The sequence below is a fragment of the Brachycentrus maculatus genome, unplaced genomic scaffold (assembly GCF_059751285.1).
Source record: "Brachycentrus maculatus isolate JH-2025_06_01 unplaced genomic scaffold, ASM5975128v1 h1tg000257l, whole genome shotgun sequence".
NCBI classification, from domain to species: Eukaryota; Metazoa; Arthropoda; class Insecta; order Trichoptera; family Brachycentridae; genus Brachycentrus; species Brachycentrus maculatus.
The window spans coordinates 249,753-277,231 of NW_028281008.1; the positions used below are offsets into that span (position 1 = coordinate 249,753).

General features: G+C 33.4%; 4 protein-coding genes and 1 long non-coding RNA gene across 6 annotated transcripts; 2 read left to right on the forward strand and 3 right to left on the reverse strand.

Moving 5' to 3' along the window:
* The first annotated feature begins 948 nt into the window (after positions 1–948).
* LOC148306011 (uncharacterized) lies at positions 949–11,592 on the forward strand. 2 transcript variants are annotated; one of them, XM_088265672.1, is made up of 10 exons: positions 949–1,304; positions 1,475–1,713; positions 2,419–2,657; positions 4,769–4,941; positions 5,782–5,963; positions 6,559–6,709; positions 7,287–7,411; positions 8,900–9,029; positions 9,531–9,717; positions 10,581–11,592. In XM_088265672.1, exons 1-10 carry the CDS (start codon positions 1,223–1,225, stop codon positions 10,924–10,926), a joined length of 1,854 nt encoding a protein of 617 aa, XP_088121798.1. In that variant the 5' UTR covers positions 949–1,222; the 3' UTR covers positions 10,927–11,592. The 2 variants fall into 2 exon arrangements, with proteins under 2 accessions (XP_088121798.1, XP_088121799.1); XM_088265673.1 differs by having other exon boundaries at positions 955–1,304; positions 4,847–4,941.
* A 1,803-nt stretch (positions 11,593–13,395) lies between these two features.
* Positions 13,396–19,749, reverse strand: LOC148306012 (ankyrin repeat domain-containing protein 55). Its single transcript, XM_088265675.1, has 2 exons — positions 19,614–19,749; positions 13,396–19,442 (listed from the first exon to the last, which is right to left on the reverse strand). Exons 1-2 carry the CDS (start codon positions 19,723–19,725, stop codon positions 18,994–18,996), a joined length of 561 nt encoding a protein of 186 aa, XP_088121801.1. The 5' UTR covers positions 19,726–19,749; the 3' UTR covers positions 13,396–18,993.
* Positions 19,750–19,924: 175 nt separating this feature from the next.
* Positions 19,925–20,224, reverse strand: LOC148306013 (uncharacterized). Its single transcript, XM_088265677.1, has one exon. The coding sequence runs from the start codon at positions 20,222–20,224 to the stop codon at positions 19,925–19,927; it is 300 nt and encodes a 99-aa protein (XP_088121803.1).
* Positions 20,225–20,316: 92 nt separating this feature from the next.
* Positions 20,317–21,380, reverse strand: LOC148306014 (uncharacterized). Its single transcript, XM_088265676.1, has 4 exons — positions 21,221–21,380; positions 21,048–21,136; positions 20,736–20,839; positions 20,317–20,511 (listed from the first exon to the last, which is right to left on the reverse strand). The coding sequence occupies exons 2-4, from the start codon at positions 21,127–21,129 to the stop codon at positions 20,317–20,319; spliced, it is 381 nt and encodes a 126-aa protein (XP_088121802.1). The 5' UTR covers positions 21,130–21,136; positions 21,221–21,380.
* A 61-nt stretch (positions 21,381–21,441) lies between these two features.
* LOC148306015 (uncharacterized) lies at positions 21,442–24,420 on the forward strand. The gene is made up of 2 exons (XR_015838059.1): positions 21,442–21,571; positions 23,461–24,420. It is a non-coding gene; the product is annotated as an uncharacterized LOC148306015 (long non-coding RNA).
* The last annotated feature ends 3,059 nt before the right edge of the window (positions 24,421–27,479 follow it).

The window sequence follows — 27,479 nt, forward strand, 5'->3', positions numbered from 1 at the left end:
CATATGTATATATCATTTTCATCTTTACTCTTTCTACTGAGTAATTGAGAGGCATTTTTATTATATGTCCGCCTTCATAGTGTAGTGGCCAGCACGTTTGGTTGCCAGGCTGGAGGTCCCGGTTTCCCAGTGAAATCAAAGAAGGGCAAGGCTGATCACCTTTCATTCATGTATTTAATGATCTAGTTAACACTGTAAAACAAGCATTGCCCTATGCGCCATTGGGTGCGGATAGAATTAGAAAAAAATATATGTACTTACATGTTAGTGTTACATTTATACCTATAGTTTGGATATTTTCTCTTTGTTTATGAGAATTAAATAAGTAAATAGATTAATAAAAAATAAATCAATATTCTCTTCTTCAAAAATTTCATAGTCTGAACTCGAAATAGTTAAAACAAATTGTATGTCAGTATTTCATATAAATAAAAGTAAATATTGAATTTTACCATAAATATGAGTTACTGATTTGATTCAATTAGTCACGGAAAATTGAAAACCCAATTGAATTCATATAATTTCGAATTTATAAAATATAAGATGCGTCCAACTGATCATGAGGTGTTTTCTTTGCATTTGTTCAAGGCTGATATTTTCATTTCATATTAAAAAAAAATCTACCTACAATATGCAACACGGTCATGCTCGCCCAAGGTTTGTTTTCTGAAATAGTGAAAACATTCAACTCGGTCACAAGTTTTCGAATCAGTTCTAAAGTAGACCAATCCTGGTATCAATTTTTGCTATGCTTAATTAACAAAATTGTGGTATTGATCCAATATTTCCATTCATGAAAATTCTTTCATAGAATGTGGAATATAACATTTTTAAACATTTTCACATTTGCGCCATTAGACAACAGTGCTGCCATAAAGAAAAAATATTAGATTTATGTGGGTAGGCAAATTAAATGTTCATGCTGGCTAGTTGCCCTAAAATACCTACAAAATCAATGAAAAATATATATCTGTCAAAGTTTGGTCAAAGTGTCGGGGCCGTGTATCCGTGTATTGACTTTTTTTTTTATTTCAAAACAAAGTCTATTTTTCATCAGTCAGTATTAAAAAAGAGTTGATGCGTATTTTAAGAGTATGTCATATTTAGTTTACATAAATAGAACCTCGGATTTTATTTATTTATGGTGATATTATCATTCTAGTGGTGTTTTGCACAATGAATCCATTGTTTGTTTTTATGTGATTAAAAAAAAGTTTTTCGGATGGATGTGTCGCTAAACGAGAAATTATATCAGGCAGTCTGCCGACGCGATATAATTTCCATCAATAAACTTTTATCCATAGGTAAGCGAGTTGAAAATACGAAGCTTTTGACATAAGTGTTTATTTTCATTCGGGCGCCTATCAACAAAGACGTCAAAAATATTTTCCAGTTTATTTTCATATCGGAGCTTATCTTGTTTTTGTGAGTGTTTTTATGCGTTTTGCCGATAAGCTTGTTTTTGTTTCGGCAGGAGCTCGTCCCAATGCGACGACTACTAGCGGAAAGACGTCTCTAGGCGCGGCTGCTCAATTTGGGGATGTAGAAATAATGAAACTGCTCCTGGATGATGGGAACTCGGGGCCGCCTCCGGAACCTTCGAAGTGGGGCAAGGCGTCTCGGATCCCGTCGTCCCCCGTGTGCCAGCATCCGGCCTTGGTGTACAGCGTGCCCCCGCAGCCCTGCGACTACCTCATCCCGGAGGCCATGCAGGTTGGACTCGTCCTCTTTCCGAGGGGCTCCTTTAGTACTATTATTTGCTGATTTTCTTTCTCTAAAATTTATTTATCTGTAGGCCACCATTGACCATCTACATCACCCTCGACCTCTATTTACAAAGTATACAAATTTACAAAGTTTTATAAATATTTTATTTTGGTGAATTGTAACATTTTTAAAACTAAATAAATATGCATAAAAATACCCCCATCATTACTAGCAAAATCATTAAAGTATGTATTAAAAATGATATTTTCTTTGTATCTTTTGTATCTTTAAAATGATTATTTAAATTATGTTATCTTTAGTTTTTACATGGTCAAAAATAGCAAACTAAATTATGTTCATATTGTTTTATAGCGACTGTTATCAAAATATATTATACATGAAGTATTTTTTTCTCTTTAGATTACAATTTTTTTTAATTGTTGTGCTATAATTTTTATTTTATGATATAAAAATGTATAAAAATAATAAATAAAAAAATTTAAAAGGTTTTTATCTTCATAGGGAAAAATAATAATTTTGGATAATTTGTTTTTACCTCGGTGATCATATAACGTGGGTCAGATAAACATTATTGCAAACCTGCATTATAACCGACTTCCACTGTATTTGTATACTATTGTGGTGTTCCGAGTTCTAGTTGCCCACGGAGTGTTTCCGCCTGAAACTTGTCACAAAGTGATATTTTCCCAGGAGTATCCTTGCGTTCAGGGGCAGGGATACGTGTACCCGTTCGGCGTGGACTACTCGCAGCAGAACCAGGGCTACTACGTCATCATCCACGAGGACGCCTCTCCGCTGGTGTCGCCCGAGTGGGTCGGCGAGGGGCTCGAGTGGGACGAGGAGGTGGCGGGGGAGGGGGACGGGGAGGGGGGGGCCGGGCAGCAGCCGCCACCCTCTACCGAAGATGACACATGGACCACCCTATACAAGTAATTATCCCGACCCAATACTCCTATAGCGACAAGCTTTCCTTCAAATTCTTAATCATGAAATAGGTTTATAGCTTTTCATCAGAACTAATATTCAAAATAATATATTAAATTAAATTAAAGAATCATAACTGTTTGTTTCTTCTGAGATATTGTTTGTACTTCTTGCCAACGTTTCAAAACTTCGATTCAGTCTGATAACTAATAGTGTTATGTCTCAACATAGATGAAGAAGTTTTTTTTATTGAGATGGAAACATAAAGGTCTGGGTATTTACAGAACTTACGATATGTCACTTATCCACAAATATAGTTTGTTGATATTACAAAATATCGAGTTGTGGTTCCGTGGCTAGTGTTGCAGACTTCCTGGGACAACTTGATTCCTATTTTTAATAATGGGCCGCTTAAAGGCCTACAAAATAGTTTGAAATTGAAATATCTGTATGCTAATAAAATAAGAACACAAATATTTCTCTTTAAAAAATAAGTAATTAATAAACAATGTATACTTAAATTGTATTAATCTGTATTTATGCTTACATTTTCAATACTATACTTGTGGATTATTATTTATTATGTTATATCATGATTCAATTATTCTTAAGTAAAAAATAAATCAAGCTCTATGAGTGGACAAGTGATAGTTTCTCGTTTACCATTAATTATTCTAGCATTTTTTTGTATATACCATCTAAATATGTGCCTACATAGCCGATATGTTTTTCATCACGCGTGACACATACTAAATATACATCTGTTGCGCATATACGTTCAATAAATAAAACAGCTTATTTGTGAAAAAAAAAATATACACTACATATTCGGTTATTATTATTGTAAGATAAAATATGCAGATTGAGTGTGCAAATCTATATTTTTCCATTGCTTATATAAGGATATGGAGGTTGAATTTTAGAAATTACAATTTTGAGTGGAAAAAAACATCATTGTTGTTTAAATTTTAATTATTCTCTAAATATGCATAAATAAAATTGCTACTTCATATGAATTGCTTGAAGCTGTAAATGGAAAATAAATCTATTTAAAAAACGCAAAAATGCACGACGTCTCAGTTCATATTTTTACAAAATAATAAATGAAATGTAGATATTCTTGGATTCTGTTGTATGAATTGTATTATATATTATTTGGTATACCTATTGGCATCTCACGCATAGCTGTTTGCTTCGCTATACATCTTTCCTCGACTATCCGCATACTTCATTCTCCATCATATTGTTTTGCATTAAGATCATTAAAATTAAATTAAAATACTCCCAGCATTCTTATGTCAAACATTAGAAGCTGCAATTATTTCTTAGGATTTGTTAAAACATAATTTTCACTCCAAACCGATCTATCGCAGAGGCATTTGAACAAATATTATCCATTTACACAATTGGTTTCATAACTATCATTTACTTTAGATAAAGTAAAATCTTCATTCGCGCAATTTGGATACTAATATTTGGTTTACTAAACAAATTAGGATCTACATTTCACGCACGCTATAAAGAGCCCTTGAATTCCATACCTTTCTGACAACCACCATTCAATATTTAGGCTTAAAGCAATTATGAGATTAAATTTTGCTAACTGATAAATAATATATTGTATGTAACAATACTTTTATATTATTCAGTCATTTGACAGTTGATGTCTGTTCAAAATCCACATGACTTCCATCGTATAGTAACATGACAAAATAAAATATGTATTTTAATATTTCCTCTCATAAAAAAATTACTTTTTCTTATACACATGTTTATGACAAAATTTCAAGTGAATATCAAACAAAATAATATTGGTCAAATTAATATTTATGGAGTGCATTTCAGTGAGATTCTGTTAAAAAAAACATTATTATTTTTCGATATAACTCCAGATTTGCGCGAGTATAAAAAAATCCACGGATAATATTTTTAAAAGGTACAACGTTTAATGACAATATGCAGCAAAATAACGGCAAATATTTTTGGACTAGTGGTTTCCGAAGCGCGTGTTATTTGTTATTATTCAGCTAGTTACAAAGCCAAAAATAATTGCCTCATTTTGTGTGCAGAGTGTAATATTTACATAAAAATGTGGAAATGTTATTGTGTGTCGTAGGTGGTACGCACAAATGCTAGAGCAAACAGAAGGACTACTGACTAACACTGATAGTAATATAATGAGATCTGGTCCCAGTTTGCGAGACTCTCCGGACGCCTGCCAGAGGACGGCCGCCCACTATGCGGCGGAACAGGGACACGTGGGCGCCCTGAAGCTGCTGGTGCAAGCAGGTAACCCCCCACCCGCTGCCCTCTCTGCCCACCCAAACACTAACTAGTGTTATTCTAATGTTAGAATTATCTTTATCCTTGCTACACTGATATACTCTAATGACTAGTAAAAGATTTCATTAATTGATTCCGCAGTCACTTTGTGGTAAAATCTATCCATTTTAAAATTAAGTTTTACTTAGTAAATACCACTATTTCTTAAATGAACCCATAATTAACAATATGACAATGACTAAAGCCTCCCCTCTATTGTGTAAGTTCCCACTGGTAAGAAATATAAAATAAAATATATATAAAATAAAAATAAGAAACAGCTCCTACCCCCTCCACAACCTTTAACGTCCCAAGGACCTAACTCTAAAATTTAGATTTAGCTTCATATACGGTGTTTGAAAATGATGCGCAATGTATTAAAACATGTGTCACAATAGATTTTAAGAAAAAGTGGTATTTATTTAGTAAAACTTAAATTAAAAATAACTAGTAAAAGAGTGAGAATGTGCCACTCATACCCAACCGGATGCGATCCTAGACATATGTCCGATAGAATGATAATGAAACTCAAAAATGATTGAAAAATGGGAACCTTTTGACTACAAATGTTACCTGACCCGCTGTTTTGTATCTACTTAAGTATGTAGATTCCCTACATTGGTAAATATTAAAAACTACTCGGTAATTATAACAGTGATGGCAATACCACGTATCGATAATACTTGATAATGCGGTCTGTTTCAAAATGAATGTGTTAATTATAAATTAATATGAGTGTCTTTTTGTAAAGAATTTTTTTTTAAAAGCGAAATATGTTTTTGCATGTACTCCGGTGTACGCTTGCAGGCTGCAGAGTGGACAGTGTGGACAGCATGGGGCTGACCCCGCTGCACCTGGCGGCCTCCAAGGGCCACGTGGGCGCCGCGCGCGTGCTGCTGGGCGGCGGGGCCGACCCGGGCCGGCGCGCCTGTCCCCTGCACCCCTCCACCCCGCTGCACATCGCCGCCGCGGGAGGACACCTGACACTGGTGACTCATCCCTATACACACATTGCCCGAGTGCCCGAGCCATTACCGCTATGCTTCTTTACCCGCCTACTCTTCCATATAGTAGCAATGTCCTTCCCTCATCAAACTATAGTAGTAATGTCTTCACTCTTAAATACGAGCATCTGGAGTGCAGGGCCTTGAGCTCTTACGAGGATCAGATTTGCAGCAAATCGATCCGATACAGTGCCGTATGCCCCATCTGGGTGAGGATAGGTGTAAAGAATATATCCAAGGCAAAAAACGTTAACTCTACAATGCCTGTTTGAATAATCCCTGTTATTTAAAGCTTTTTGCCTGAAAAAAATACCCTCTATTTAACTTACTTTTAAAATCACATGAATGTGACATTTCAAACTACTTAGTATATTTTGCCAGTTATAAGAACGGTGAAAACTTTATAATACTGCATCATTAAGTCCAAATTGCATATTTTTGAGTTAACGTTTTTTGCCAGTACACCCACCATATATAACGTGAAGTTAATTTTTAAATATTATCAAAAATATTGCAAGTATGTTTTATATGGGTGATGAAAATGGGTACATAACTGGACTTGAACTGTTTCCGTTTGCAGATAGAAGTTTTGATATCGGCGGGAGCTCCGCTGGAGGTACGTGACAGTGCGGACAGAACGGCCCTGCAGACCGCCTCGGAGTACGCGCAGGTGGACGCTGTCAAGTTGCTGGTGCAAGTCGGTGCTAATATCAACGTAGAGGATATTAACGGTGTGTGGATTCATCAGGGCATATCTGGCGGAGACTGACTCAGATACATTTGTTTCTTTTATGCAATTCTGTACAAAATAGATAGATAGCCGATGAATACAGAATTTTAAATTTTACTGTGAACGTTTTTTATGTGAATCTTCCGCGGTACAGACGCGGTACGTGGGACAGATTGGCCTGGATCAGACGAAAAAAATTAAAAGCTTCCCCTTCTCCGAATTCAACTGGCAATTGAATGAAAAGAGTTAGAGAATTGTTTCGACTTATTTAGAAAATTTTCAGTCTAAATTATTTGTACCATACTTCAGCTATCATAAACCTATAATTTCTTTCTTAGAGTATGAATCGGTGGAAATTATCATTATCAAAAGATCGTCGTTATTCTTTAATTTTAACCAAGAAAACATTATGAATAAAAAAAAAAATAACACTAAAAAATGTTCTCTGTTTATTTACAATGATTGAATTTTGTGAAGCAATTATTTTTTTAAATGAAAGTCAATTTTATTTATGAAATAAATTACTTAAGTAATTCCAGCAAGAAGTATCGCCGATTTATTGGAATGTCTGTGTTTAGGTTCAACCCCGTTGTGTGAGGCTGTCCGACAGGGCCGAGTGGAGATAGTGAAGGTGCTGCTGGAGTTTGGGGCGCGAGCTCCTCCCCACCACCACCTGCTGCACTACGCCATTCTGCATCGTCAGGTGAGGGCTGGATGGGCATCCACAACCCGACTCCGCTCCGCTCTTACAGCCATTTATCACAGGATGTTTTACACAGATTATTAACAGTGTGAATTTAAGATCACTGCCTCCACTCTGCCCATCTCTCTCGGCTCCATTTTATAATACTTCAAAGTGTGCCATGGGCCTTTAAACATTGCCATTGCCCTTAGTTAATAATAATAATTTTGGATATATATATATATATATATATATATATATATATATATATATATATATATATATATATATATATATATATATATATATATATATATATATATATATATATATATATATATATATATATATATATATATATATATATATATATATATATATATATATATATATATATATATATATATATATATATATATATATATATATATATAATATATATATATATATATATATATATATATATATATATATATATATATATATATATATATATATATATATATATATATATATATATATATATATATATATATATATATATATATATATATATATATATATATATATATATATATATATATATATATATATATATATATATATATATATATATATATATATATATATATATATAAATATATATATATAAATATATATATATAAATATATATATATATATATATATATATATATATATAAATATATATATATATATATATAAATATATATATATATATATATATATATATATATATATATATATATATAAATATATATATATATATATATATATCGCTCACTCCTTTCAAGAACGTCATAAATCAAAATTCGTCAATTTTCAGTTGTGCATGTTTTCGGAATGCTCAGAAAATATACTATATCCCAGCAAAAGAGACATATTTTTAACTTAATATTTACCCGCTTCAGGGCAGAAAGTGTTGTTTTTGCATTTTTAAGAAAAGGCATTGTTTAATTATATTTTTAAATATACTAGATATTTTTCAAATAGAGAAAAAAACTTCAGGTTTTACCTAAAAAGATCTGTTATACAATAAAAAGTTCAATAAGGGGGTTGTTATTTATTTTTAATACATTGTATGATATTATTGAACTTTAAAAACGTTCTCCTGAAAAATCAAGTTTTTTGATTTATGACGTTCTTGAAAGGAGTGGGCGATATATATATATATATATATATATATATATATATATATATATATATATATATATATATATATATATATATATATGTATATATATATATATATATATATATATATATATAGCGCCATTTTTGTAAAATACTACCTCAAAAGCGTTTATAAAGACGTCAATAATGATAATGATTCTTCTGTCGGTCTTCTTTTACTGGACAGACACCATTCATATACTGTCAATAGACAAGGCCGCAACGTACCCTTATTAGGATGCACTTTACACAAGGCGCAGATGTGTTTGTTCCTTCGAGTTATTACATAATGAATGTTGGGATCATTTTCCATTCAGGTGGAGGTCGCCAAGATCCTGGTGAAAGCCGGTGCCTGGGTGGACCTCCGGGATGATAACGGAGACACTCCGTTGCTCGTCGCAGCACGCTCTGGGCAGGCCAAGTTCGCCGAGTTATTACTATCCAATGGTATGTATACCAGTAGCGTGTGGTGCTTTTGTAATGGGAAACTATAGATACAAGTATTAAATTATCCACTAAAGGTCTATGAATTTAAAATTCAAGGGACCGAATTACAAATTACGAATAAAAATTTTTGGACTATATTTTCATCTTAACACACCAGGACGGGTGCTTTTTATGCCGCGGATCTGTGGCGACGGGATTTGATAATTATGTTCATATAGTTAAGACTTTAACAAAGAGATTGGTGCATTATATTATACATATAAAAACATTATAAATGTAATTCCTTCTTTTCTGACTTTGAAATGAAGCCGGCGCAGAAAGTTAAAATACCCTTCCTGTCCTTAAGCATCAATCGAGCGAACGGTTAGAAATTTCCCGTCCATAGTGTGTTAATAGATCTCTTTATCTACTTAGAGATATCATTAAAATGTTGAAAATCAGCTATTCGGTGATAAGGCCCCGAAGACGAGTTTGATGAGTTTGATGATGGGTTTGGTGCAGGAGCGTCAGTGGACTACCCCAACAGCCTGACGGGCTCCACGGCGCTGCACGAGGCGGTAGAGTGTGTGGCAGACTACTCCAAGTTCGAGGAGTTGTTCTGCTGCTTGCAGGAGTACGACGTGGACCTCAACACCACCTCCCTCGTCAGCGGAGACACCCCGCTCTTCAGAGCCATACTGCTGCAGAGGTAACCGATAAATACTCAACTTTTCCAGCTCATAACAAATGAAATGATCATTTTGGTTGGTAACTCTGTACCGAACTCGATTAATTTCATTTGTTTATTTGGGGTTACATGTGGTGTCTCAAAATCAGCTTCCAGTTCTTTTTTTAATAAAACGCATATTTTGCGGAACGCAGATTTGTGAAAAAAAAATTAAATGGAATGTTATGGATCAATAATATTCGATAAAATAAATATTCAATATTCCCACCTAGACTTTGCTTAAAAAACAGCTATAGTATGTATGGTTAACACGTCAATCAAGTTAACAATGCTTGGATCTGATGCAGTACTCTATGCACCATTGGGTGTAGATAAGGGTCAGAAGAAGAATATTTATGATACGGTAATTGATGAAAAGATATTCAATATTCAAAATATGATGAAAAGATATCAGGACTAGGAGATCAGGTAATGAGTTGAGGTAGAGGAATGATTATTTTCCTAAATTGCACCATTCGTAAGATGGTTCTAAGTTAACATTAGTTTATATTAGATATCTATACAGAAAGAAGGCATCTTTTAATACATAGGGGATATGGAAATCTGGGCATTTGCAGGCTTTACATGTACTTTATAATGTGATATTAGCTGGCTTCAATTTTGATCACTATATACTCTATTATTCTGCCATTTATCATTTTGCCCGATAGTTTTCTTTTTCTGACCATAGGGTGGGTTCCATATTCCCTCGTATGATACATCGCCCTCGGAGCTTTAACTTTCAAGCGCGATAGAATAAAAATATTTCGCCCTATGAACCGCTGCGTGGAAACGTAACAATTAGCGCTAAATGAATATAGATAATAAGCGTGGAAACGTTGCAGAGATAAAGTAGCGGAGCTGCTGATAAAGCACGGTGCCGACGTGAACCGGTGCTCGCTGCACCACTGCGTAGTGGACAACCTGAGTCTGGCGCTGCGGCGCGGCTGTCTGGGTGTGGCGCGCCTGCTGCTGCTGGCGGGCGCGCGGCCCCCGGCGGGCGCGGGCGGGCCCGGCGCGTGGGGCGCGCCCGGCGCCTGGGGCCTGCTCGGCACGCCGCGCCCGCTGGCGCACCTCGTGCGCCTGGCCCTACGCCGCCGCCTGCACCCCGCGCCCCTCTTCAAGGCCGTGAGCCGCCTGCCGCTGCCCACCGCGCTCAAAGGCTTCCTGATGCTCGAGGACGAGGACTGAACGCTTCTTCCTGCCACCCGCCACCCGTACTATAAACGCACAACGTCTGCCGACCGCCCATTCTCTCTAAGGCAATTTTACGCAAGCTAAAACAAATTGTTTTTAAATGGAAACAACCTCGGTGGAAACTGACGCCAATTTTTGTACCTATTATTATTAATAAGAACTTTTTTTTTAATTCCTTAAACGTCACACGGTGCCCTCGCTGTACGCAGAAATGTACCCACAAGGAAAAGTATTTCCACGCTCTCTGTGTTGTTAGTTTTTCACCTTGCCACCTTTTTACTCATTCGAAATTCAGTACTTGCAGTCAAATGTAGTGCGAGCAGAAAAGGATCAATATCTAAATGATAAATGTGAACTTTTTATTAATTTTATCATAGTCCACAATTGTTTTTTTTAGCAAACGTTTTTTGGGATAGAATGGAGAGAAATTACCATTCTGTTTCCGTATATGTACATTTACTAAATCAAGATACTTTACTGTCAGGTACTAATGTAGATGACACTCTTCAATTCCAAAAGATATTTCACTGAACAATTTTATTACCATATATTAAACTTATACTGAAAAACCTTGTTAATTCCAATTTTGCCACAATTTAAAAAATATTACCAATTTTAAATGTCCTCAATCATTTTATCATTATGAAATTCAAAATAAAACTGACCCAAAAAAAGTAAATATCTACCTAAATATGTATATATATATATATATATATATATATATATATATATATATATATATATATATATATATATATATATATATATATATATATATATAATAATAATAATAAATTTGGATAACTTATATAGCGCCATTTTTGTAAAAAAAATACCTCAAGGGCGCATATATATATATATATATATATATATATATATATATATATATATATATATATATATATATATATATATATATATATATTAAAATATCGAGTATGAAGATTTTATATAATATTAATAATACCTATAGTTTAGCAGTTAGATGATTTGGACAAATATATCAGCGACTCTTCACTCAATATTTATTTAATATCACCCTAATCACTTTGCCCTAAAGTAATAAAAAATCAAAATAATACCGCATGAATCCAACCAAATGTTTAATGCTCTATACGGTGCGGATAAATGCTAGAATGAGAATCCTAAATATTTCTCTAATTTTTGCCCCTTCAATTTACAATCAACAAGCTTTTACTGTATACTTTGACTATTTATGAATACCTGTTATAAACAGCTTTAGCGATAGTTTGGTGTGACTTCTATCCCTTTTTATACATTACAGTGTTTGATCCATTTTTAATTAAATTATGCGCAATTTATGGTGTCACTGTTAAAATAGTATTTAAAGTACCTGCATAATTAGAAGTTTTGAACGCAAATATTGTAATCTTCAAGCCACCATAACCTAAATGAAAATAAAGACGTACCCAATTTCAAAACTAAAAATTCACAGCAAAAGGTCAACATAACGCAGAAGAAAATAACATTTAACCCCGGATTTAGCTGCCGAGGACCATATATCAAGATATATACAAATGTCTCGATAGAGATTTAATATATTTTTATACAAAAGGCATATATTGAAGTTTGGGCATTTGCAAAACCTAAATTACATTCAGGCCCTGCAATTACTGAAATCAAATAAAAATTACTATTTTTTTTTAGGTATGTGGGTACCGCCGACTGAATCAAATTCCGAGACTTATTACTATGTATTTGTTTGTACTTATATGATTCTAGTTTAATTATATTGAAAAGTACAATACCAATATATTAAAAATATCGAGTATGAAGATTTTATTTTCTTGGCCTTGACCATAGCGGCGGCACTCGAGTAGTGCTTCAAAGCATGCTGCCTCTATGGCAACACTCCAGTTCTAAGAGTTAATGGTAAAAATAATAAGTGGCAGAATTCCACAAGTGTACAAAGTGAATACTTACACCAGCCAAGCCAACTCTTCAGGCCTATATATGCCCAGACTTCCATATTCCCTTTGTAAAAAAAATATCTCTTTTATATATCTGTGATATATCAATCAATCGTTCTATGATTATTTTCAATCCATAAAGTCATTAAATTTATTTCAAATCCAATCAATATTGTTTTCAAAATTAGATTTAATTAATTGAAGTTCTCTTTAAAAAAATATTTATGTGAGTTGTTTGACATTGCTTTGTTCGCTTTCACTTCTTATTACTGATGTTGATGCATGCTTTTCAAAAATCTCTTCAATAAAAAAGGAGAAATAAAACAATAAATGATTGCTTAATCTTGGATCATGTTTGATTACCAATAAAATATGGCTATGTGGCCTTAAAATATACAACAAAACAGAACAGGGAATGAGTCTAGTTCACTGTTCATGCTCAATATGTATTATTAAGTATTTATGTATTTTTAAACTATATATATATATATATATATATATATATATATATATATATATATATATATATATATATATATATATATATATATATATATATATATATATATATATATATATATATATATATATATATATATATATATATATATATATATAGTTTTTTTAACCCCTCTACACCCAAATGGTACCATGTCAGATCGATGCAGCTTTACATGATTGTTAATTTTATGGAGGCAAGGTGATCATTCCCGCTCTCTAGTCGTGAGAGAAGAACGGAACACAACTAGTACAAGTACCGATATCCAACCCGAACAAATCCTTTTCCTACCTGCTATTTTATCTCCATTTACTTTTTCCATGCAGTAATGTCCATCTGAACTCCTTCACTTACCAATGTCATCTGTGTCCCATCAAATGTATCACGGTCCTTTCAGTTCTGGAGCGCACGAGTGATCGCCCTGTCTTTCCATGCGGTGCTAGAGTATAAGTGCGCCTTTGGGTGTGAACAAAGGTCAACGAAGACAAATTCCATTCTATATATGATATCAGATTTAGAATTTGTAAAACCTTATTTGAAATTGGTGATTCTATGTTGTATTTTTCAGTCAAACATGTGTATTTCGATGAATCACAGTGGCTTAGTTACTCGATTCATGTCTGCTATTTTGTTTGTCAGGATCAAGTTTGCCAATCAAAATGCTGGCCATATAGAATCTGCCCGATTCCCATTCAATATAACAACTTCATCCTCAGTCGGGTGAGGTAGTTGGCGTGCCAAACTTACTTTGTAGGCCAGTACAGTTGTTGCGTATACATATTCACAATTGGGCTTTGTCACTTGTAAGGTGTTCTTTAGCCATTCGTGTTTGTAATATAAAATTAAACTTAGCCTCTAGAATGCACTGTTAGCTACTTGACTCGCAATCACCAGGTTGTGCGAGGGATGCTCGGATAATTCACAAAGTGTTGGTTTAATTCAATTCCAGGGTAATATATGTATAATAGTAACTCAATTGGTATTGGTGACATTTCTTGGGATTGATTCCGTTCTTGTCCTGTAATATTGTCACGTGTTCCTACCATCTGACAATATGCACTCATTGTCACTTGAATGTAACTCCAGAGGCTCTTCCTCTATTAACCATCTTAGTAGCAATGTGGTCATTATATTGCAAGAAGATAATTATTCATTAACTTAAACCGTACATTTTCAATTTTTTGTTTACAAATGGTAGATTTTACCCCGTTTAGTAGATGTTATCGAGATTTTTACTGATATCTCAATATGGATGATTATTTAGATGGGAATCTGGACTTGTGTTGTGTTTCTGTAGAATGTTAAACCAGCCAACTACCGATATTACCATCACAATCAACATCTTTCGAGATATCAATCAAAATCCACATACGTTTGTTTAGTTGTGTTACAATATTTTCATTTTTGAGGGTAGTTCCAAACACATTAATATCTTTTTAACTTATTTGCAAGGTAACAATTGTTTTTCTTTTCGGATAATCATTTTATATTAAATTGATGAAGATATGTTTTATAATCATTTGACATTCACACAAATATACTTTCATAGTTTTTTTTTTATATTATATGAAATACACTAAATTGTATTTTTTTGGCAATACGTTTGTCTTGTTAGAAATCAACAAAACTAAAAGTTGAAATAATAAATGAAGATTAAAACACAGAAAATAATACAAATGTAATAATGTATCATGTGTCTAGTTTGGTCTCTTTCTAGATATGAATTACCTTATTGTGTAATTTCTCAAACTAACCTTCAAATAATAAATGTGAATTAACGTTTATAATGACAGTTATTAATCCTCTTTCAAATTATGTATGTACATTATTAACTTTATTTTATGTTTGGTAATTTATTTTTAGTATATTTTATCAAACACCCTCATGTCCATGTCCTTATGTATATTGTTTTGCAGTTAAGAAAATATTTGTAATAACTACTTCATGTGGAATTCAAAAGCAAATGTTTGAACAATGGTCCTTTGAATAATTTATTTTTATTAGATCTCTTTAGTTTTAACTTCTAGACATAGGAAAACTGCCAGAATACTGGCAAATTTTATATAACTAAAGTTGATTGTGTCACGGCAATGTGTATTATAATGTAAACGCATACTGCCCATTTATTTATCAATTTTGAAAAATTAACGATTAATCACAGTAAAAAAAAACTGCGTTATTTCCACTTTGTAATTTGAGCCCCTGCGAGTCTAAAATTATTTAAATATAAAATTTTGATTAGTTACAGCCAAATAAACTTGCCAGCTGCTCACAACTCGCCGATTATGACTCACATCCACAATCACTCCTGACACAAAGAATTTAAATTAAATCCAATTGGTAATTACTATGCAAGCCGGGAGAAAGCCACAACACAATCCAAATCCCGATTAGAACAGCTTAAACTGAGGCTTTAATTGAATTATGAAACTGCTTATTTTAAATTGACTTTTATTTGTATTCCTTATCATATGTTAATTAGGCTATTGAAAAAAAGTACCAAAAATGTATTTACAAAAATCTAACAGGTAAAAAAAATTATAGGAAAATATTTAAAAAAATTATAAAAAATATTAATTAGAAATAGAAACCCCTAATTTGCAACGGAGACAATGAATCTCGTACTTTGTAATACTCTTTCTAAAAGGGTATTTAATTATGTGTTATAGAATTAGTTTTTAACAATAAAAATATATATATTTTAATTTGTACAAGTTTATATGTATCATTTATTTTAGTATTTTTTAAAATATTTTTGTTGGAGAAGCAATTTTATTTCCACCAAACTTAGTATTTTTATGTAAATAAAAGGTAAGGGCGAACATGATAACAAAAAAGAACTCGGATACTGCTGTAATGTGGAAATTTAATCAATTAATACTAAAATATATATATTTTATTTATACACTTTTTTAAATTGCAGTTATACACTTCCTGCCAGTGCTTCTATTTTTTAATATTATTTGTAAACCAGTTTATTGTTTGTAGGAAAATAATGTCTGTAAAATATGTATTACTTATTTGTACATAATGATCAGCTTCTGAAAATGGAATAGCGAGTGTATTTTCCATATCGATTGTTCGAAGATGACCACACGCTTGAATATGATGAATGGTGTAAAGAAATGCCACTAACTTGATTGTGATTCTAACATAAATATACGCTTAGATGTATAGTAAAAAGGCTTTTTTATTTCACACTTCCATTTATTAGTGCAAGAGAATAGTTTACTACATAGAACAGCAATATTGTGGCCTCGAAAAGTTCTTTCAATTTGGGTTTCTAACATCACAAAATTATTATTATAACAAATGTTTATGTCATCACATAAGTGTAAATAAAAAAGTAGTGCTTCATGCGTTAAAAACCTGAGAATAGTTGACTACTCAATATATGATAATCCTGTTAACCCATAGAACCTTCAAAATATCATTAAAAATAATCTACAGTAATGATATTCATAACTTCACCCAGAGATGGGAAGTAAGAAATGCATATACATACAGTGGAGAACAAATATTGCTTTAAAGAACTTTCCAGAATGGTCTTCAATATATATTTATGGCTCTGTACAAAAATAAGCAGTGTACAAGAAATCCACAAATAAAAATAAAACAAATATATGTCTGGCACAACAATAAGATGTCTGTGTCGAATTTACCTGTAAGGTATACTTATACATATCTGCTATAATATTTTATTCATCATGTATAAATATTTGTAATTAATGGTAAATACTATTATTCCAACGTTTGTAACTGACAGGTATTAAATTTTACTGACTTATCATTGTATTGGTTAGCAATACAAGTAAATATTCTCTATTAGTGAAATTCTGATATTTAATAACCATGGTATTTTAATTATAATAAATATTGGAAAACCTATTATAATATAAACCTATTATATATTAATATTTGGATAAATGTATGTAACTTAATTTCTAATAGTAGTTGCAGTTTACTAATAAACAAATACATACACACAAATATAGTAAACCAATGCAATATATTTTGCTTCATCTTAATCTACAAAGCGTACTAAGAATAAAAACATGTAGTCAAATAATACTTTTTCAAGAGAAAAAAACTGCTGACAACAGGGTCTTTTCAAATTATTTTTTTCAAAATAAGGCAAAAAATAACGAATGGAGATTATGTATGCACTTTTAATTATTTTACATTGATTTTCTAAACGTAATATGGATATTTATTTTTTACAAAAGGACATTTTCGCATGCTACAAATTTTGTGTTGCAATAATTGACATTAACTGCCATTATGCCAAATGGCGAATGGAGCCCATCCACAAATTTAAAGGGAAAAAATTTTAATATAGGATTTTTCATGTTCTTTTATATTGTAAACAGATCAGTATAAGTTACGCTTCTTCAATCCAAAAAATCTTAATGACATCATATTGCATTCCAAACTTTAATCTCAACAGTAATATGTGGGCTGGTTTATTTATGCATAACGCCAGCCATTTCACAATTGTACATATAAAGCTTGCGCTTTTCATGAGTAATTATTTAGTAGTTTGGATTATTTTGTTGAATGATACTTGACATCTCTTCAATAAAGTATTCATGTTTTTAATTTCCTGTGTGTTTTCAACTTTCAAAAAGAATTATAATAAAGTAATGACATTATCTATTCCAATTCTTGTAATTAGTTAAGATGCCAGAAAGGCGGAGGAGGCGGGGCATCAATTGTGTTGTCATTTCAAATGTGGAGACATTTTGTAGTCTTATTTTTAATATAGAAAATTGTAAATAAAAATATAATTTTGCATTTATATTAACACCATTTAAATCGTAAAAATACGCTTAAATATTCATATATTCAAAACGCTATCAACAATTTTTGAAAAGACCCTGTTCACAAAACTCTGTGCTCACTACATCTTATTTAGGACTGAATGGAATATGCTTTTCGCAGAAAGCTGCTACATTTTTAATAATGGTAAATTGATGTGTCCATCCATATCATACTGTATCATGGTGAACTGGTAAACACCGAGAGGAAAAAGGTAATGTTTCCAATAAGTGCGTAATGAAAACATGTACAGACCACCGAGGTAGCTTAAGTGTGCAGTATGATTGTATTGCACACAACAAGATATAATTAACAACTATTCTTGAACACATAGTTTTCATTTTTAAAGTTTAAAAAATATATCATATTATGAATCCTCAAGAGTAAATATCGATTCATAAAATTTCAATATCAAATAACTTATTCAATTTCATAGAATAATGAGAAGAAAATAAATTAGGAATTAAATTTTGTAGAATGAGGATATATACATTATATATCTATTAGTAGATTACAACAGCTTTTCCATAAGAAACAGTTTCTAATAACTCGCAAATATATAGAAAAATAAAGTACATTCCTACAGATTTTATCTTGACAAGTTTGACGGATATATCTATATAGATCAAAAACTCACAGTAACCCTTTGTATATGGTACGTTGATTTATTTTATCTAAAAAGTTGCCATCAATATTTTATAATATAAGCAGTTTATACATAAATATCGTGCCTAAAATGTATATTTTTAGAAAATATTTATTTTGTAGAGAGATTAAAATGTATAAATTCCACGAGGGCCGAAGGATGAATAGTTAGACTAAGAGGAGTTTAATAAGTTCCGGGTCATCCGCGGACGGAGATTTGCGCGCAATGTGCAGCGGCAGGCGGCCGCGGTTGTCACACACGGAGAGCGGCGTGCGGTTGTAGCGCAGCAGGTGGTGCAGCAGCTGCAGGTTGCCCGTGGCGGCCGCGCGGTGCACGGGCGTCTGCCCGTCCGCGTCCTGCATGGACACGTCCGCACCCGCGTCCATCAGCAGCTTCACCACGTCCACGCGCCCCGCACCCGCCGCGCGGTGCAGCGGGGTGGCGCGGCCCGCCCGCGTGCACACGTTCACAGCTGCGCCCATCAGCAGCAGCTGGCGACACACGTGCGCGTGCCCGCAGCGGGCCGCGTAGTGCAGCGCCGTGTAGCCCGCACTGTCCACCGCGTCCACCCCCCGCCGCGCCAGCTTCATCAGGCGCTCCATGTCGCCGCACTGAGCTGGATCGGATAATACACACAATGCGCTATACTGCGTTACTTAGCACTCCGCCACATCCGTAAATGTGTTAATTGACCTCAAAAATATACTATTTCATTTCTAATTTTAAAAATGAACTTGTTCAATTGCACTAAGCGCAGAATAAGGATAAAAAAGAAGATAGTAAATACCTGCCGACCAGATTCCTCTTTCAAACTCCATGTCGTCTAGCGTCTGCGCACACGCCACCGGCTGCACGCACGAGCAAGACTTGTGTTTATGGTCACTCGGTTTACCATTCATATTTACGAGGATTAGATAATATGTTTCCGCTAATTATTATGATTGATTTGTTGAATCTCCAGTTTGTATACTCAATTCCACAAAAGGCCGTGTGTATATTGACTGCTTACAAAGAGAACAATAGTAGAATCACTATGTTTAGAGTTTTACACACCCTTTGTATAGGGTTGTCGGATGAGAAAGGGGAGTGCGGGTAGGTTTAGGCTTCGCGCCTCATGGTCCAGGTGATCTCGGCCTCTCCGGTGCTGGCGATAACTTGGTAGCCGAGTTCGGCGAGCGAGTTGATGACCTGCAGGACCTGGGCGTTGGCGAGGGTCCCGTTGATGAGAGCCGAGTTCTTCCCGGGGAAGCGCTTTCGGATGGCGGTCTCCTCGTCCTGGTTCAGGCCGAACACGGCGCAGTCGGAGGAGTACAGGGAGCCCTTCACCGCGATGTACACGAAGATCCCTTCCGGGGGAGGAATCAGAGACAGCCGCTCCAATTTTTGTTCTACTGCCATATCAGTACGATATACGACGAGAATACGCTAATTTAGAATGCCCGGCGGGGCAATGAGGTTTCAGTAGTGAGAAGGGAGCGGAGTTTAGATATTTACATATCTTCTTCCTTCATATGCTGCAAGTTGGCGAGTGTGAGAGCTTCCTTATTGATATTGGTGATGTTGTCTCTCTCTACGAGTACGGTCGGCTCGGGCTCGTCGAACTCTCTCCTCATAGTCCACATGTACTCGTTGTAATCTTGCTTTACGGCCGTGGAACTGGACGCGACCACCTTATACCCCAACACCTGGAACAAAATCTCAACTATTTGTCACAATGTCGCAAATACAAACACCTGGGATTTCAGGGAAGTCACTAAGACATAAAATATAAACACAAGAAATAAAAAATAAAATACCTACAGATGTAATAAATTTATTTAATGTAACATTAATGATCGATTCAAACCCGATTGAAAAAGCTTATTGTAGGTAGGAAATATTGAGAGTAACATTGATCGGTCATACGTACTTCCAAAGCTGTGAGGATGACACAAGGATGCTGAAGATAAACAATAGTTGATGTATCGCAGAATCCGCCACAAGCAAACCTTTTCAGTTGTTCTATATCACCAGCTGCAAATAAAATGAATCAGCATAAATCAATGAATGCTCCAAAATATAAGTAGTATAGTTAGAGACATTACATTAGTGCGTGTGCAATATGACAAGCCGTTAGAGTATACATTACATCGGGTATTTATATAATATATATTTCCGTTCGAATTTAAACGTGAATAACTATAAATATGCTGAGTTAGACACCTGTTACAGGCGGATTTACCTTGTAATCCAGATACGAGTACCCGCCAAGGATTTTTATGACCATATGACGCCAAATTACCTCTTATCAAAATGTATGGCATTGATTACCTACAACGGAAAAGGAAAGTATGGATAAGCTTTTGTTATTGTACATTCTTTATCTGATTTTAAAATACCCAAATGTCAATTCACCGTTTACAAACACATCACAAAAAAGGAACAAAATCAACGAATATATCAACTTCGGGTGTACTTTTTAGGCGTAATCAAAATATCATGGCTTAATTAAATATTTCATTAATTGACTATAGATAATAATACATATACGCCTTCTCGAAAGAATGTCAATGTCAACCATATAAAATTTATATGGGCCTTTATGACGTAGGATACCATTGCAAAGAAAAAAATATTTATCTTCAAGTTCCTACGTAGAACGAAATAAGTACTTACCTACGGCAAATTTTCGAAAGAGGAAAAAACAACTGCCCACATCGGGACCATTAATTGTTGCGGCCGCTGCTCTACCGATAGATCTTACAAGTATGTTACCTTTTTAATTAAACCATATCCGCTCCCTAGGTGGAGCATATGGAGTCCACAAACTGTCTCCAGGCTTTTCTGTCGGCTGCCAGCTCCCTTGCATCCTCCCAAGTCAGATCCGCGTCCCGAATTTCTGACGAGAACTGCCGACGCATTGTCAGCAGTGGTACGCCACACCACTCTGTCTGCAAACATTCTTCGCCTCTTCTACATTGATGCATCTCCTCATACATACCCGACAATTATTACGACTCCTGACCCGGCCGCTTTCAAGTTTTTCATTTGACATACCTGATTGTGCCAAGTTTTCCTCGGTCTTCCTCTGCTTCTTTTTTCAACTACATTCGCCTCATAAATTTGTTTAACCATTCTTTCCTCAGTCATACGTTCCACATGTCCAAACCATCTCAACACACCTTTCTTAATTTTATCGATAATGCTTATCTCAGCCTTGCATTCTTTCCTTATTTCACCATTCGAAAATCTATCAAACATCGTTTTGCCACACATTCGTCTGAGGGATCGCATTTTGACTGCATTCAGTCTGCTTTCATCCTTCTTTTGCCAACTCCATGCTTCGCTTCCATACATAAGGTTTGAAACCAGGACACCATTCATTCTGTTCCCAGCATTCACTGTCCTTTCTATGTCTTTATCAATCTTTCCATCCCTAGAAAACATACTACCCATTTGGGTAGTATGTTTTATACTACCCATTTGGGTAGTATATATTTATACGAAATCATCTACCTGTTCCAAAATCTCCCCATTTGCCAATATTTCACACTCAGATCTACATTCATCTCTTTCAAAAACCATGATCTTGGATTTGCTAACATTAATCAAGAAATCACTTTCCTTGCACACATTATACACTTTTGTCACCAACGTTTGCAGGTCTTCTCTGCTATTGGCAAGAAGAACAGCGTCGTCAGCAAACAAAAGGCAACAACGGTCAAATTGTTCATTCTAGCTCCAACATTTAAACCTTTCAGCTCATTCATGCAGTTATCCATCTAAAGATTAAACAGTTAAGGCGACATTACAAATCCCTGTTTCACACCTTTAGAGATGTCAAACCAGGATGAAAATGAGCCATTTACCCTAATGCAAGTAGTGCTATCCTATTACAAAAACTTTTCTGTTATATCGCGCAAGGCAAAAATTTGATCCGTACATCCTCTCCCATTCATAAATCCACTCTGAACATCCCACACTTTATCCTTAGTTATGATTCGTACCCTTTCTTCGTAGATCCTCAGGGATTCGTCCATACATTTTACCAACAGCACTCAATAGACTGATTGTTCTATAATTCCCACATTCCACCCTAGATCCTTTCCCTTGAAAAGAGGCATTATAACTGCCCTTCTCCAATCGACGGGAGTATAACTCTCCTCTTGACACCAGTTAAATAGCCTATGTAACCATGGGAAAATTATTTAGCAACCATTCTTGATGTATGCAAAATACAGCAAGAATATTTTTTCTGCAGCAAAATTGTCGAATCCTACAGCTTTTCCATTTTTTAAGGACTTGTGGCATTCATAATTTCTTCCATACCTATCTCATCATTCACACATATTCCAGGAAGTGTATTTATGACACACATGCTGTTATTATTAATTGCATGCGTTTCATATACCTCCTCGAAATACTCTTTCCATCTCTCTTTATATCTTTTTAATTTGTCACCATTTTTCCGTCTTTCGCTGCAATCGATTTCATACATGCATTCACGTTTAGACTTCGGGAGTTTTTGACTTCTTTCCAGAACATTTTTATATTTTCTTGGAAATTTTTTGTCATTTTTACTCCTTCCTTTCTCAACATACGTTTTCGTTCACTCACCCTTTGCTTAACTTTCATTTTCGCATCGTGTTTCACAGCAATAAATTATGGAGAAGAGCTAGTTTACGGAGGAGGAGGAAGTAGCCGAGCAACAATTTTCAAGCACAATAATAGAAATGCTGAAGCATGGGAAACTGTTGCATCATACATTAAGAAGCATCACCCTAGTAAGAAAGTGGCTAATTGTGCTACAAATTTATTCAATTATAAAGCTGTAACACATTTTTATTTATTTTTTTAATTATAAAATATATGTTACACTTCCCTGAAATAGTTCTCTTGTAAATTTCTTCTTTTCATTTATATTTAATGGAGATAGAAAATGAGTGAAACAAATGTAAATTCATATTATACATATATTTCTACAAAAATTAAGTACAGATTTTTTGTCACATTAGTCTACCTATGTACATTCAAAGGGGTACAGAGATTTCACCGTTTGGCAGAATTTTTAGGTGGATTAAATGCACTCATTTCAATACAAATAACATTATTTATAGGACCAATGGTATATAAAAATTGTGTATTAAATTGTTAAATAGTAAATAAAAGTGAAATGTTTTAAATTTTATTATACAGAAATAGTCATCTAAAACAAGACAATTATGTATGTAAATGCTTCAAATAGTACTTCTCTTTAACAATAATTATACACTTATATAAATATTTGTAGTCCTTTAGGAAATATATAAATAAAACCAATTTAATAAATTTTTTGGAATGTTGTCTTATGAGAACAATGACAAAAATTTAAAATGTATTAAATTATAAATCTGCAAGATAAAGATGTCAAAAAACAATTTCATTTCCATTTCAATATTATGCAATAATTCTACATTTTGACAACCTGAGGAAAATGTTTGTTTTTTTTTTTAAATTATATAATTTTTAATTAAAAATATTAAATGATAATCTTAAACGTTATAAATGCTGTGAATAATATTAACACAACCAAGAAAGAAATTAAAAATACATATTTTTTTTTATGTAAAAAATATTACTATTTTAAAAATCTAAAAAATTAAATTAATTATATAAAATTAACATTCAAATGAATCATTCATTGGTCCAAAATACCTCAAACTTTTTGTACACAAGCTAATATGGTGTCACATATCAATATGATTAAACTATTTTTTAATAGATTTATATTATCCACTGACACTTCGTGATGGAATTGCATTTTTAATTTATTATTAGATTAAAACCAATATTTTTAGCTTTTCCACTTTTTTATTTGACCAGCGACCGGGTTTCGTCGTTACCGACATCATCAGACTGGTGAGAGGCTTTACAAATTTGTATGTTATATATAAAAGAAGGCAGGAGTTGATAACCATGATTTGATATAATTTTATGAGAAATTAATTTAATTTTAGTGAATTTAAGTATTGTATGATATTTTAAATATTTTTTTTATAAAGGTTTTTTGTATTGAAAGCACGATTTTATATAAAGTTAAAATAGATTTGTATTTTTTGTAAATGAATTTAAATTATGTAACGAGGTATCAGGAAATGCTGGTTGACGGCTCCTTCCACTAAGCTGTGGTTGTCCGGGGGGAGTCCGAAGTTCTCTGAAATGTAAATTTCCCGGCAGTCATTTCTTATCGACAAGACATTAAGGCATCTATTGTTTCTTTTCTAATGGGTAAAGTAAGGGAGAATGAATGTGTGTTACTTGATCATTTAATATGTCTTTATTATGACAATTTTTTAATCTATTTATTTCCAAAATTTCGAGCCTATCTAATTTTTTACCTTTACTACATTTGTGTAAGATTTTTACATTAAAATTTTTATCGAAATCATGATTTGACTCTATCAAGTGGTTTGCAAAAGTGGAGTTTTCTTTTTTATTTCTCCAACTTTGGACATGTTCGTTTATTCTTATTTTAAACGATCGTCCTGTTTGCCCCACGTATTCAGCACTGCAAGATCCACAACTTAATAAATATGAGCCTGAATTTGTTTCTTTTTCCCTTTTATCTTTATTATTAATTAGTATCTTCCCCAGATTTGAATTATTATAAAAGGCTATGGAACATTCATCTTTGTTCGCTAGTTTTCCGATTCTGTTGCTACTATCCCCTATAAAAGATAATTTAGCCCATTTTTTAACTACTTTTGAAGTCTCTGTAATGAGAGCTTTATTTAATTGAGATGTTGCAAGTCTCTTTTGTTTTTTCCTAATTAATTGATCAATTAAACCACATTCATAACCGTTATTGGAGGCTATCGTCTTTATGATATTAAGTTCAGAGTTGTAATTATCATTATTTAATGGGACATACAACAGCCTATGAATTAAACTATGAAATACAGCGAGTTTATGGGAAATATGATGCTTAGATTTGTTATGAATGATGTTATCGCTGTATGTGGGTTTTCTGTAAATCGCAAATTCTAATTTATTGTTTTCGATGCTAATTTTTAAATCAAGGAAATTTATTACTTTACCGCCCAGTTCCATAGTGAATTGAATTGATTTATTAATTTTATTTATTTCTGTTAGGAAAATGTCTAATTGTCTTTGGCTTCCTGACCATACAATTAGTATATCATCGACGTAGCGGCGATAAAATTTAACGTTTTTGAAAGATTTTAATTTTGTAATGGATTTTTCCATATGATCCATGAATATTTCAGCAAGGATCGGTGAAATGGGGCTTCCCATAGCTAAACCTGATTTTTGTACATAATATTTATTATCGAATTGAAAGTAGTTTTGATCTATACAGGTTTTAATTAAGTTACTAATATCTTTTTTCATTATTGGATTTGTTCCTTTTACATCCATAATATCATTAATTACTACTTTAAGTTCATCTGTTGGAACATTAGTGAATAAACTAACAACATCAAAAGACACGAGGGTAAGATTTTCTGAAATTGCTACGTTTTTAAGGTTATCTATTAATTCTAATGAATTTTGGATTCCATAACTAGGTTTAAATTTCAAAATATTTTTGATGACGTGGTTTCCAAATTTGGCTAATTTATAAGCAGGTGCTGAAGTATATGACACTACAGGTCTTACCGGCATATCTTTTTTGTGAACTTTCGGTTGTCCATAAAGGCGTGGACATTGAGGGTTCATGGCCGTGAGTCTACGGGCATGAAAATCGTCTTTTATGAGCGTTATACAAGTTTTTAAGATAAATTTAACATCAGAGTTAAATTTTGGGGTTGGAAAAATTTAACTCTGATGTTAAATTTATCTTAAAAACTTGTATAACGCTCATAAAAGACGATTTTCATGCCCGTAGACTCACGGCCATGAACCCTCAATGTCCACGCCTTTATGGACAACCGAAAGTTCACAAAAAAGATATGCCGGTAAGACCTGTAGTGTCATATACTTCAGCACCTGCTTATAAATTAGCCAAATTTGGAAACCACGTCATCAAAAATATTTTGAAATTTAAACCTAGTTATGGAATCCAAAATTCATTAGAATTAATAGATAACCTTAAAAACGTAGCAATTTCAGAAAATCTTACCCTCGTGTCTTTTGATGTTGTTAGTTTATTCACTAATGTTCCAACAGATGAACTTAAAGTAGTAATTAATGATATTATGGATGTAAAAGGAACAAATCCAATAATGAAAAAAGATATTAGTAACTTAATTAAAACCTGTATAGATCAAAACTACTTTCAATTCGATAATAAATATTATGTACAAAAATCAGGTTTAGCTATGGGAAGCCCCATTTCACCGATCCTTGCTGAAATATTCATGGATCATATGGAAAAATCCATTACAAAATTAAAATCTTTCAAAAACGTTAAATTTTATCGCCGCTACGTCGATGATATACTAATTGTATGGTCAGGAAGCCAAAGACAATTAGACATTTTCCTAACAGAAATAAATAAAATTAATAAATCAATTCAATTCACTATGGAACTGGGCGGTAAAGTAATAAATTTCCTTGATTTAAAAATTAGCATCGAAAACAATAAATTAGAATTTGCGATTTACAGAAAACCCACATACAGCGATAACATCATTCATAACAAATCTAAGCATCATATTTCCCATAAACTCGCTGT

What these genes read in the sequence shown, in the direction of transcription:
- LOC148306011 (XM_088265672.1), top strand. Translation starts at nt 1,223, where the DNA reads ATGGATGTGTCGCTAAACGAGAAATTATATCAGGCAGTCTGCCGACGC. An exon ending in ACATGGACCACCCTATACAA is followed by an intron (nt 2,658 to 4,768) that starts GTAATTATCCCG and finishes TGTGTGTCGTAG; the next exon opens with GTGGTACGCACAAATGCTAG. An exon ending in CGAGTTATTACTATCCAATG is followed by an intron (nt 9,030 to 9,530) that starts GTATGTATACCA and finishes GGTTTGGTGCAG; the next exon opens with GAGCGTCAGTGGACTACCCC.
- LOC148306012 (XM_088265675.1), bottom strand. Translation starts at nt 19,725, where the DNA reads ATGAATGGTAAACCGAGTGACCATAAACACAAGTCTTGCTCGTGCGTG. An exon ending in AAGAGGAATCTGGTCGGCAG is followed by an intron (nt 19,443 to 19,613) that starts GTATTTACTATC and finishes TATCCGATCCAG; the next exon opens with CTCAGTGCGGCGACATGGAG.
- LOC148306013 (XM_088265677.1), bottom strand. Translation starts at nt 20,224, where the DNA reads ATGGCAGTAGAACAAAAATTGGAGCGGCTGTCTCTGATTCCTCCCCCG.
- LOC148306014 (XM_088265676.1), bottom strand. Translation starts at nt 21,129, where the DNA reads ATGCCATACATTTTGATAAGAGGTAATTTGGCGTCATATGGTCATAAA. An exon ending in ACTCGTATCTGGATTACAAG is followed by an intron (nt 20,840 to 21,047) that starts GTAAATCCGCCT and finishes TTTTATTTGCAG; the next exon opens with CTGGTGATATAGAACAACTG. An exon ending in TCATCCTCACAGCTTTGGAA is followed by an intron (nt 20,512 to 20,735) that starts GTACGTATGACC and finishes ATTTTGTTCCAG; the next exon opens with GTGTTGGGGTATAAGGTGGT.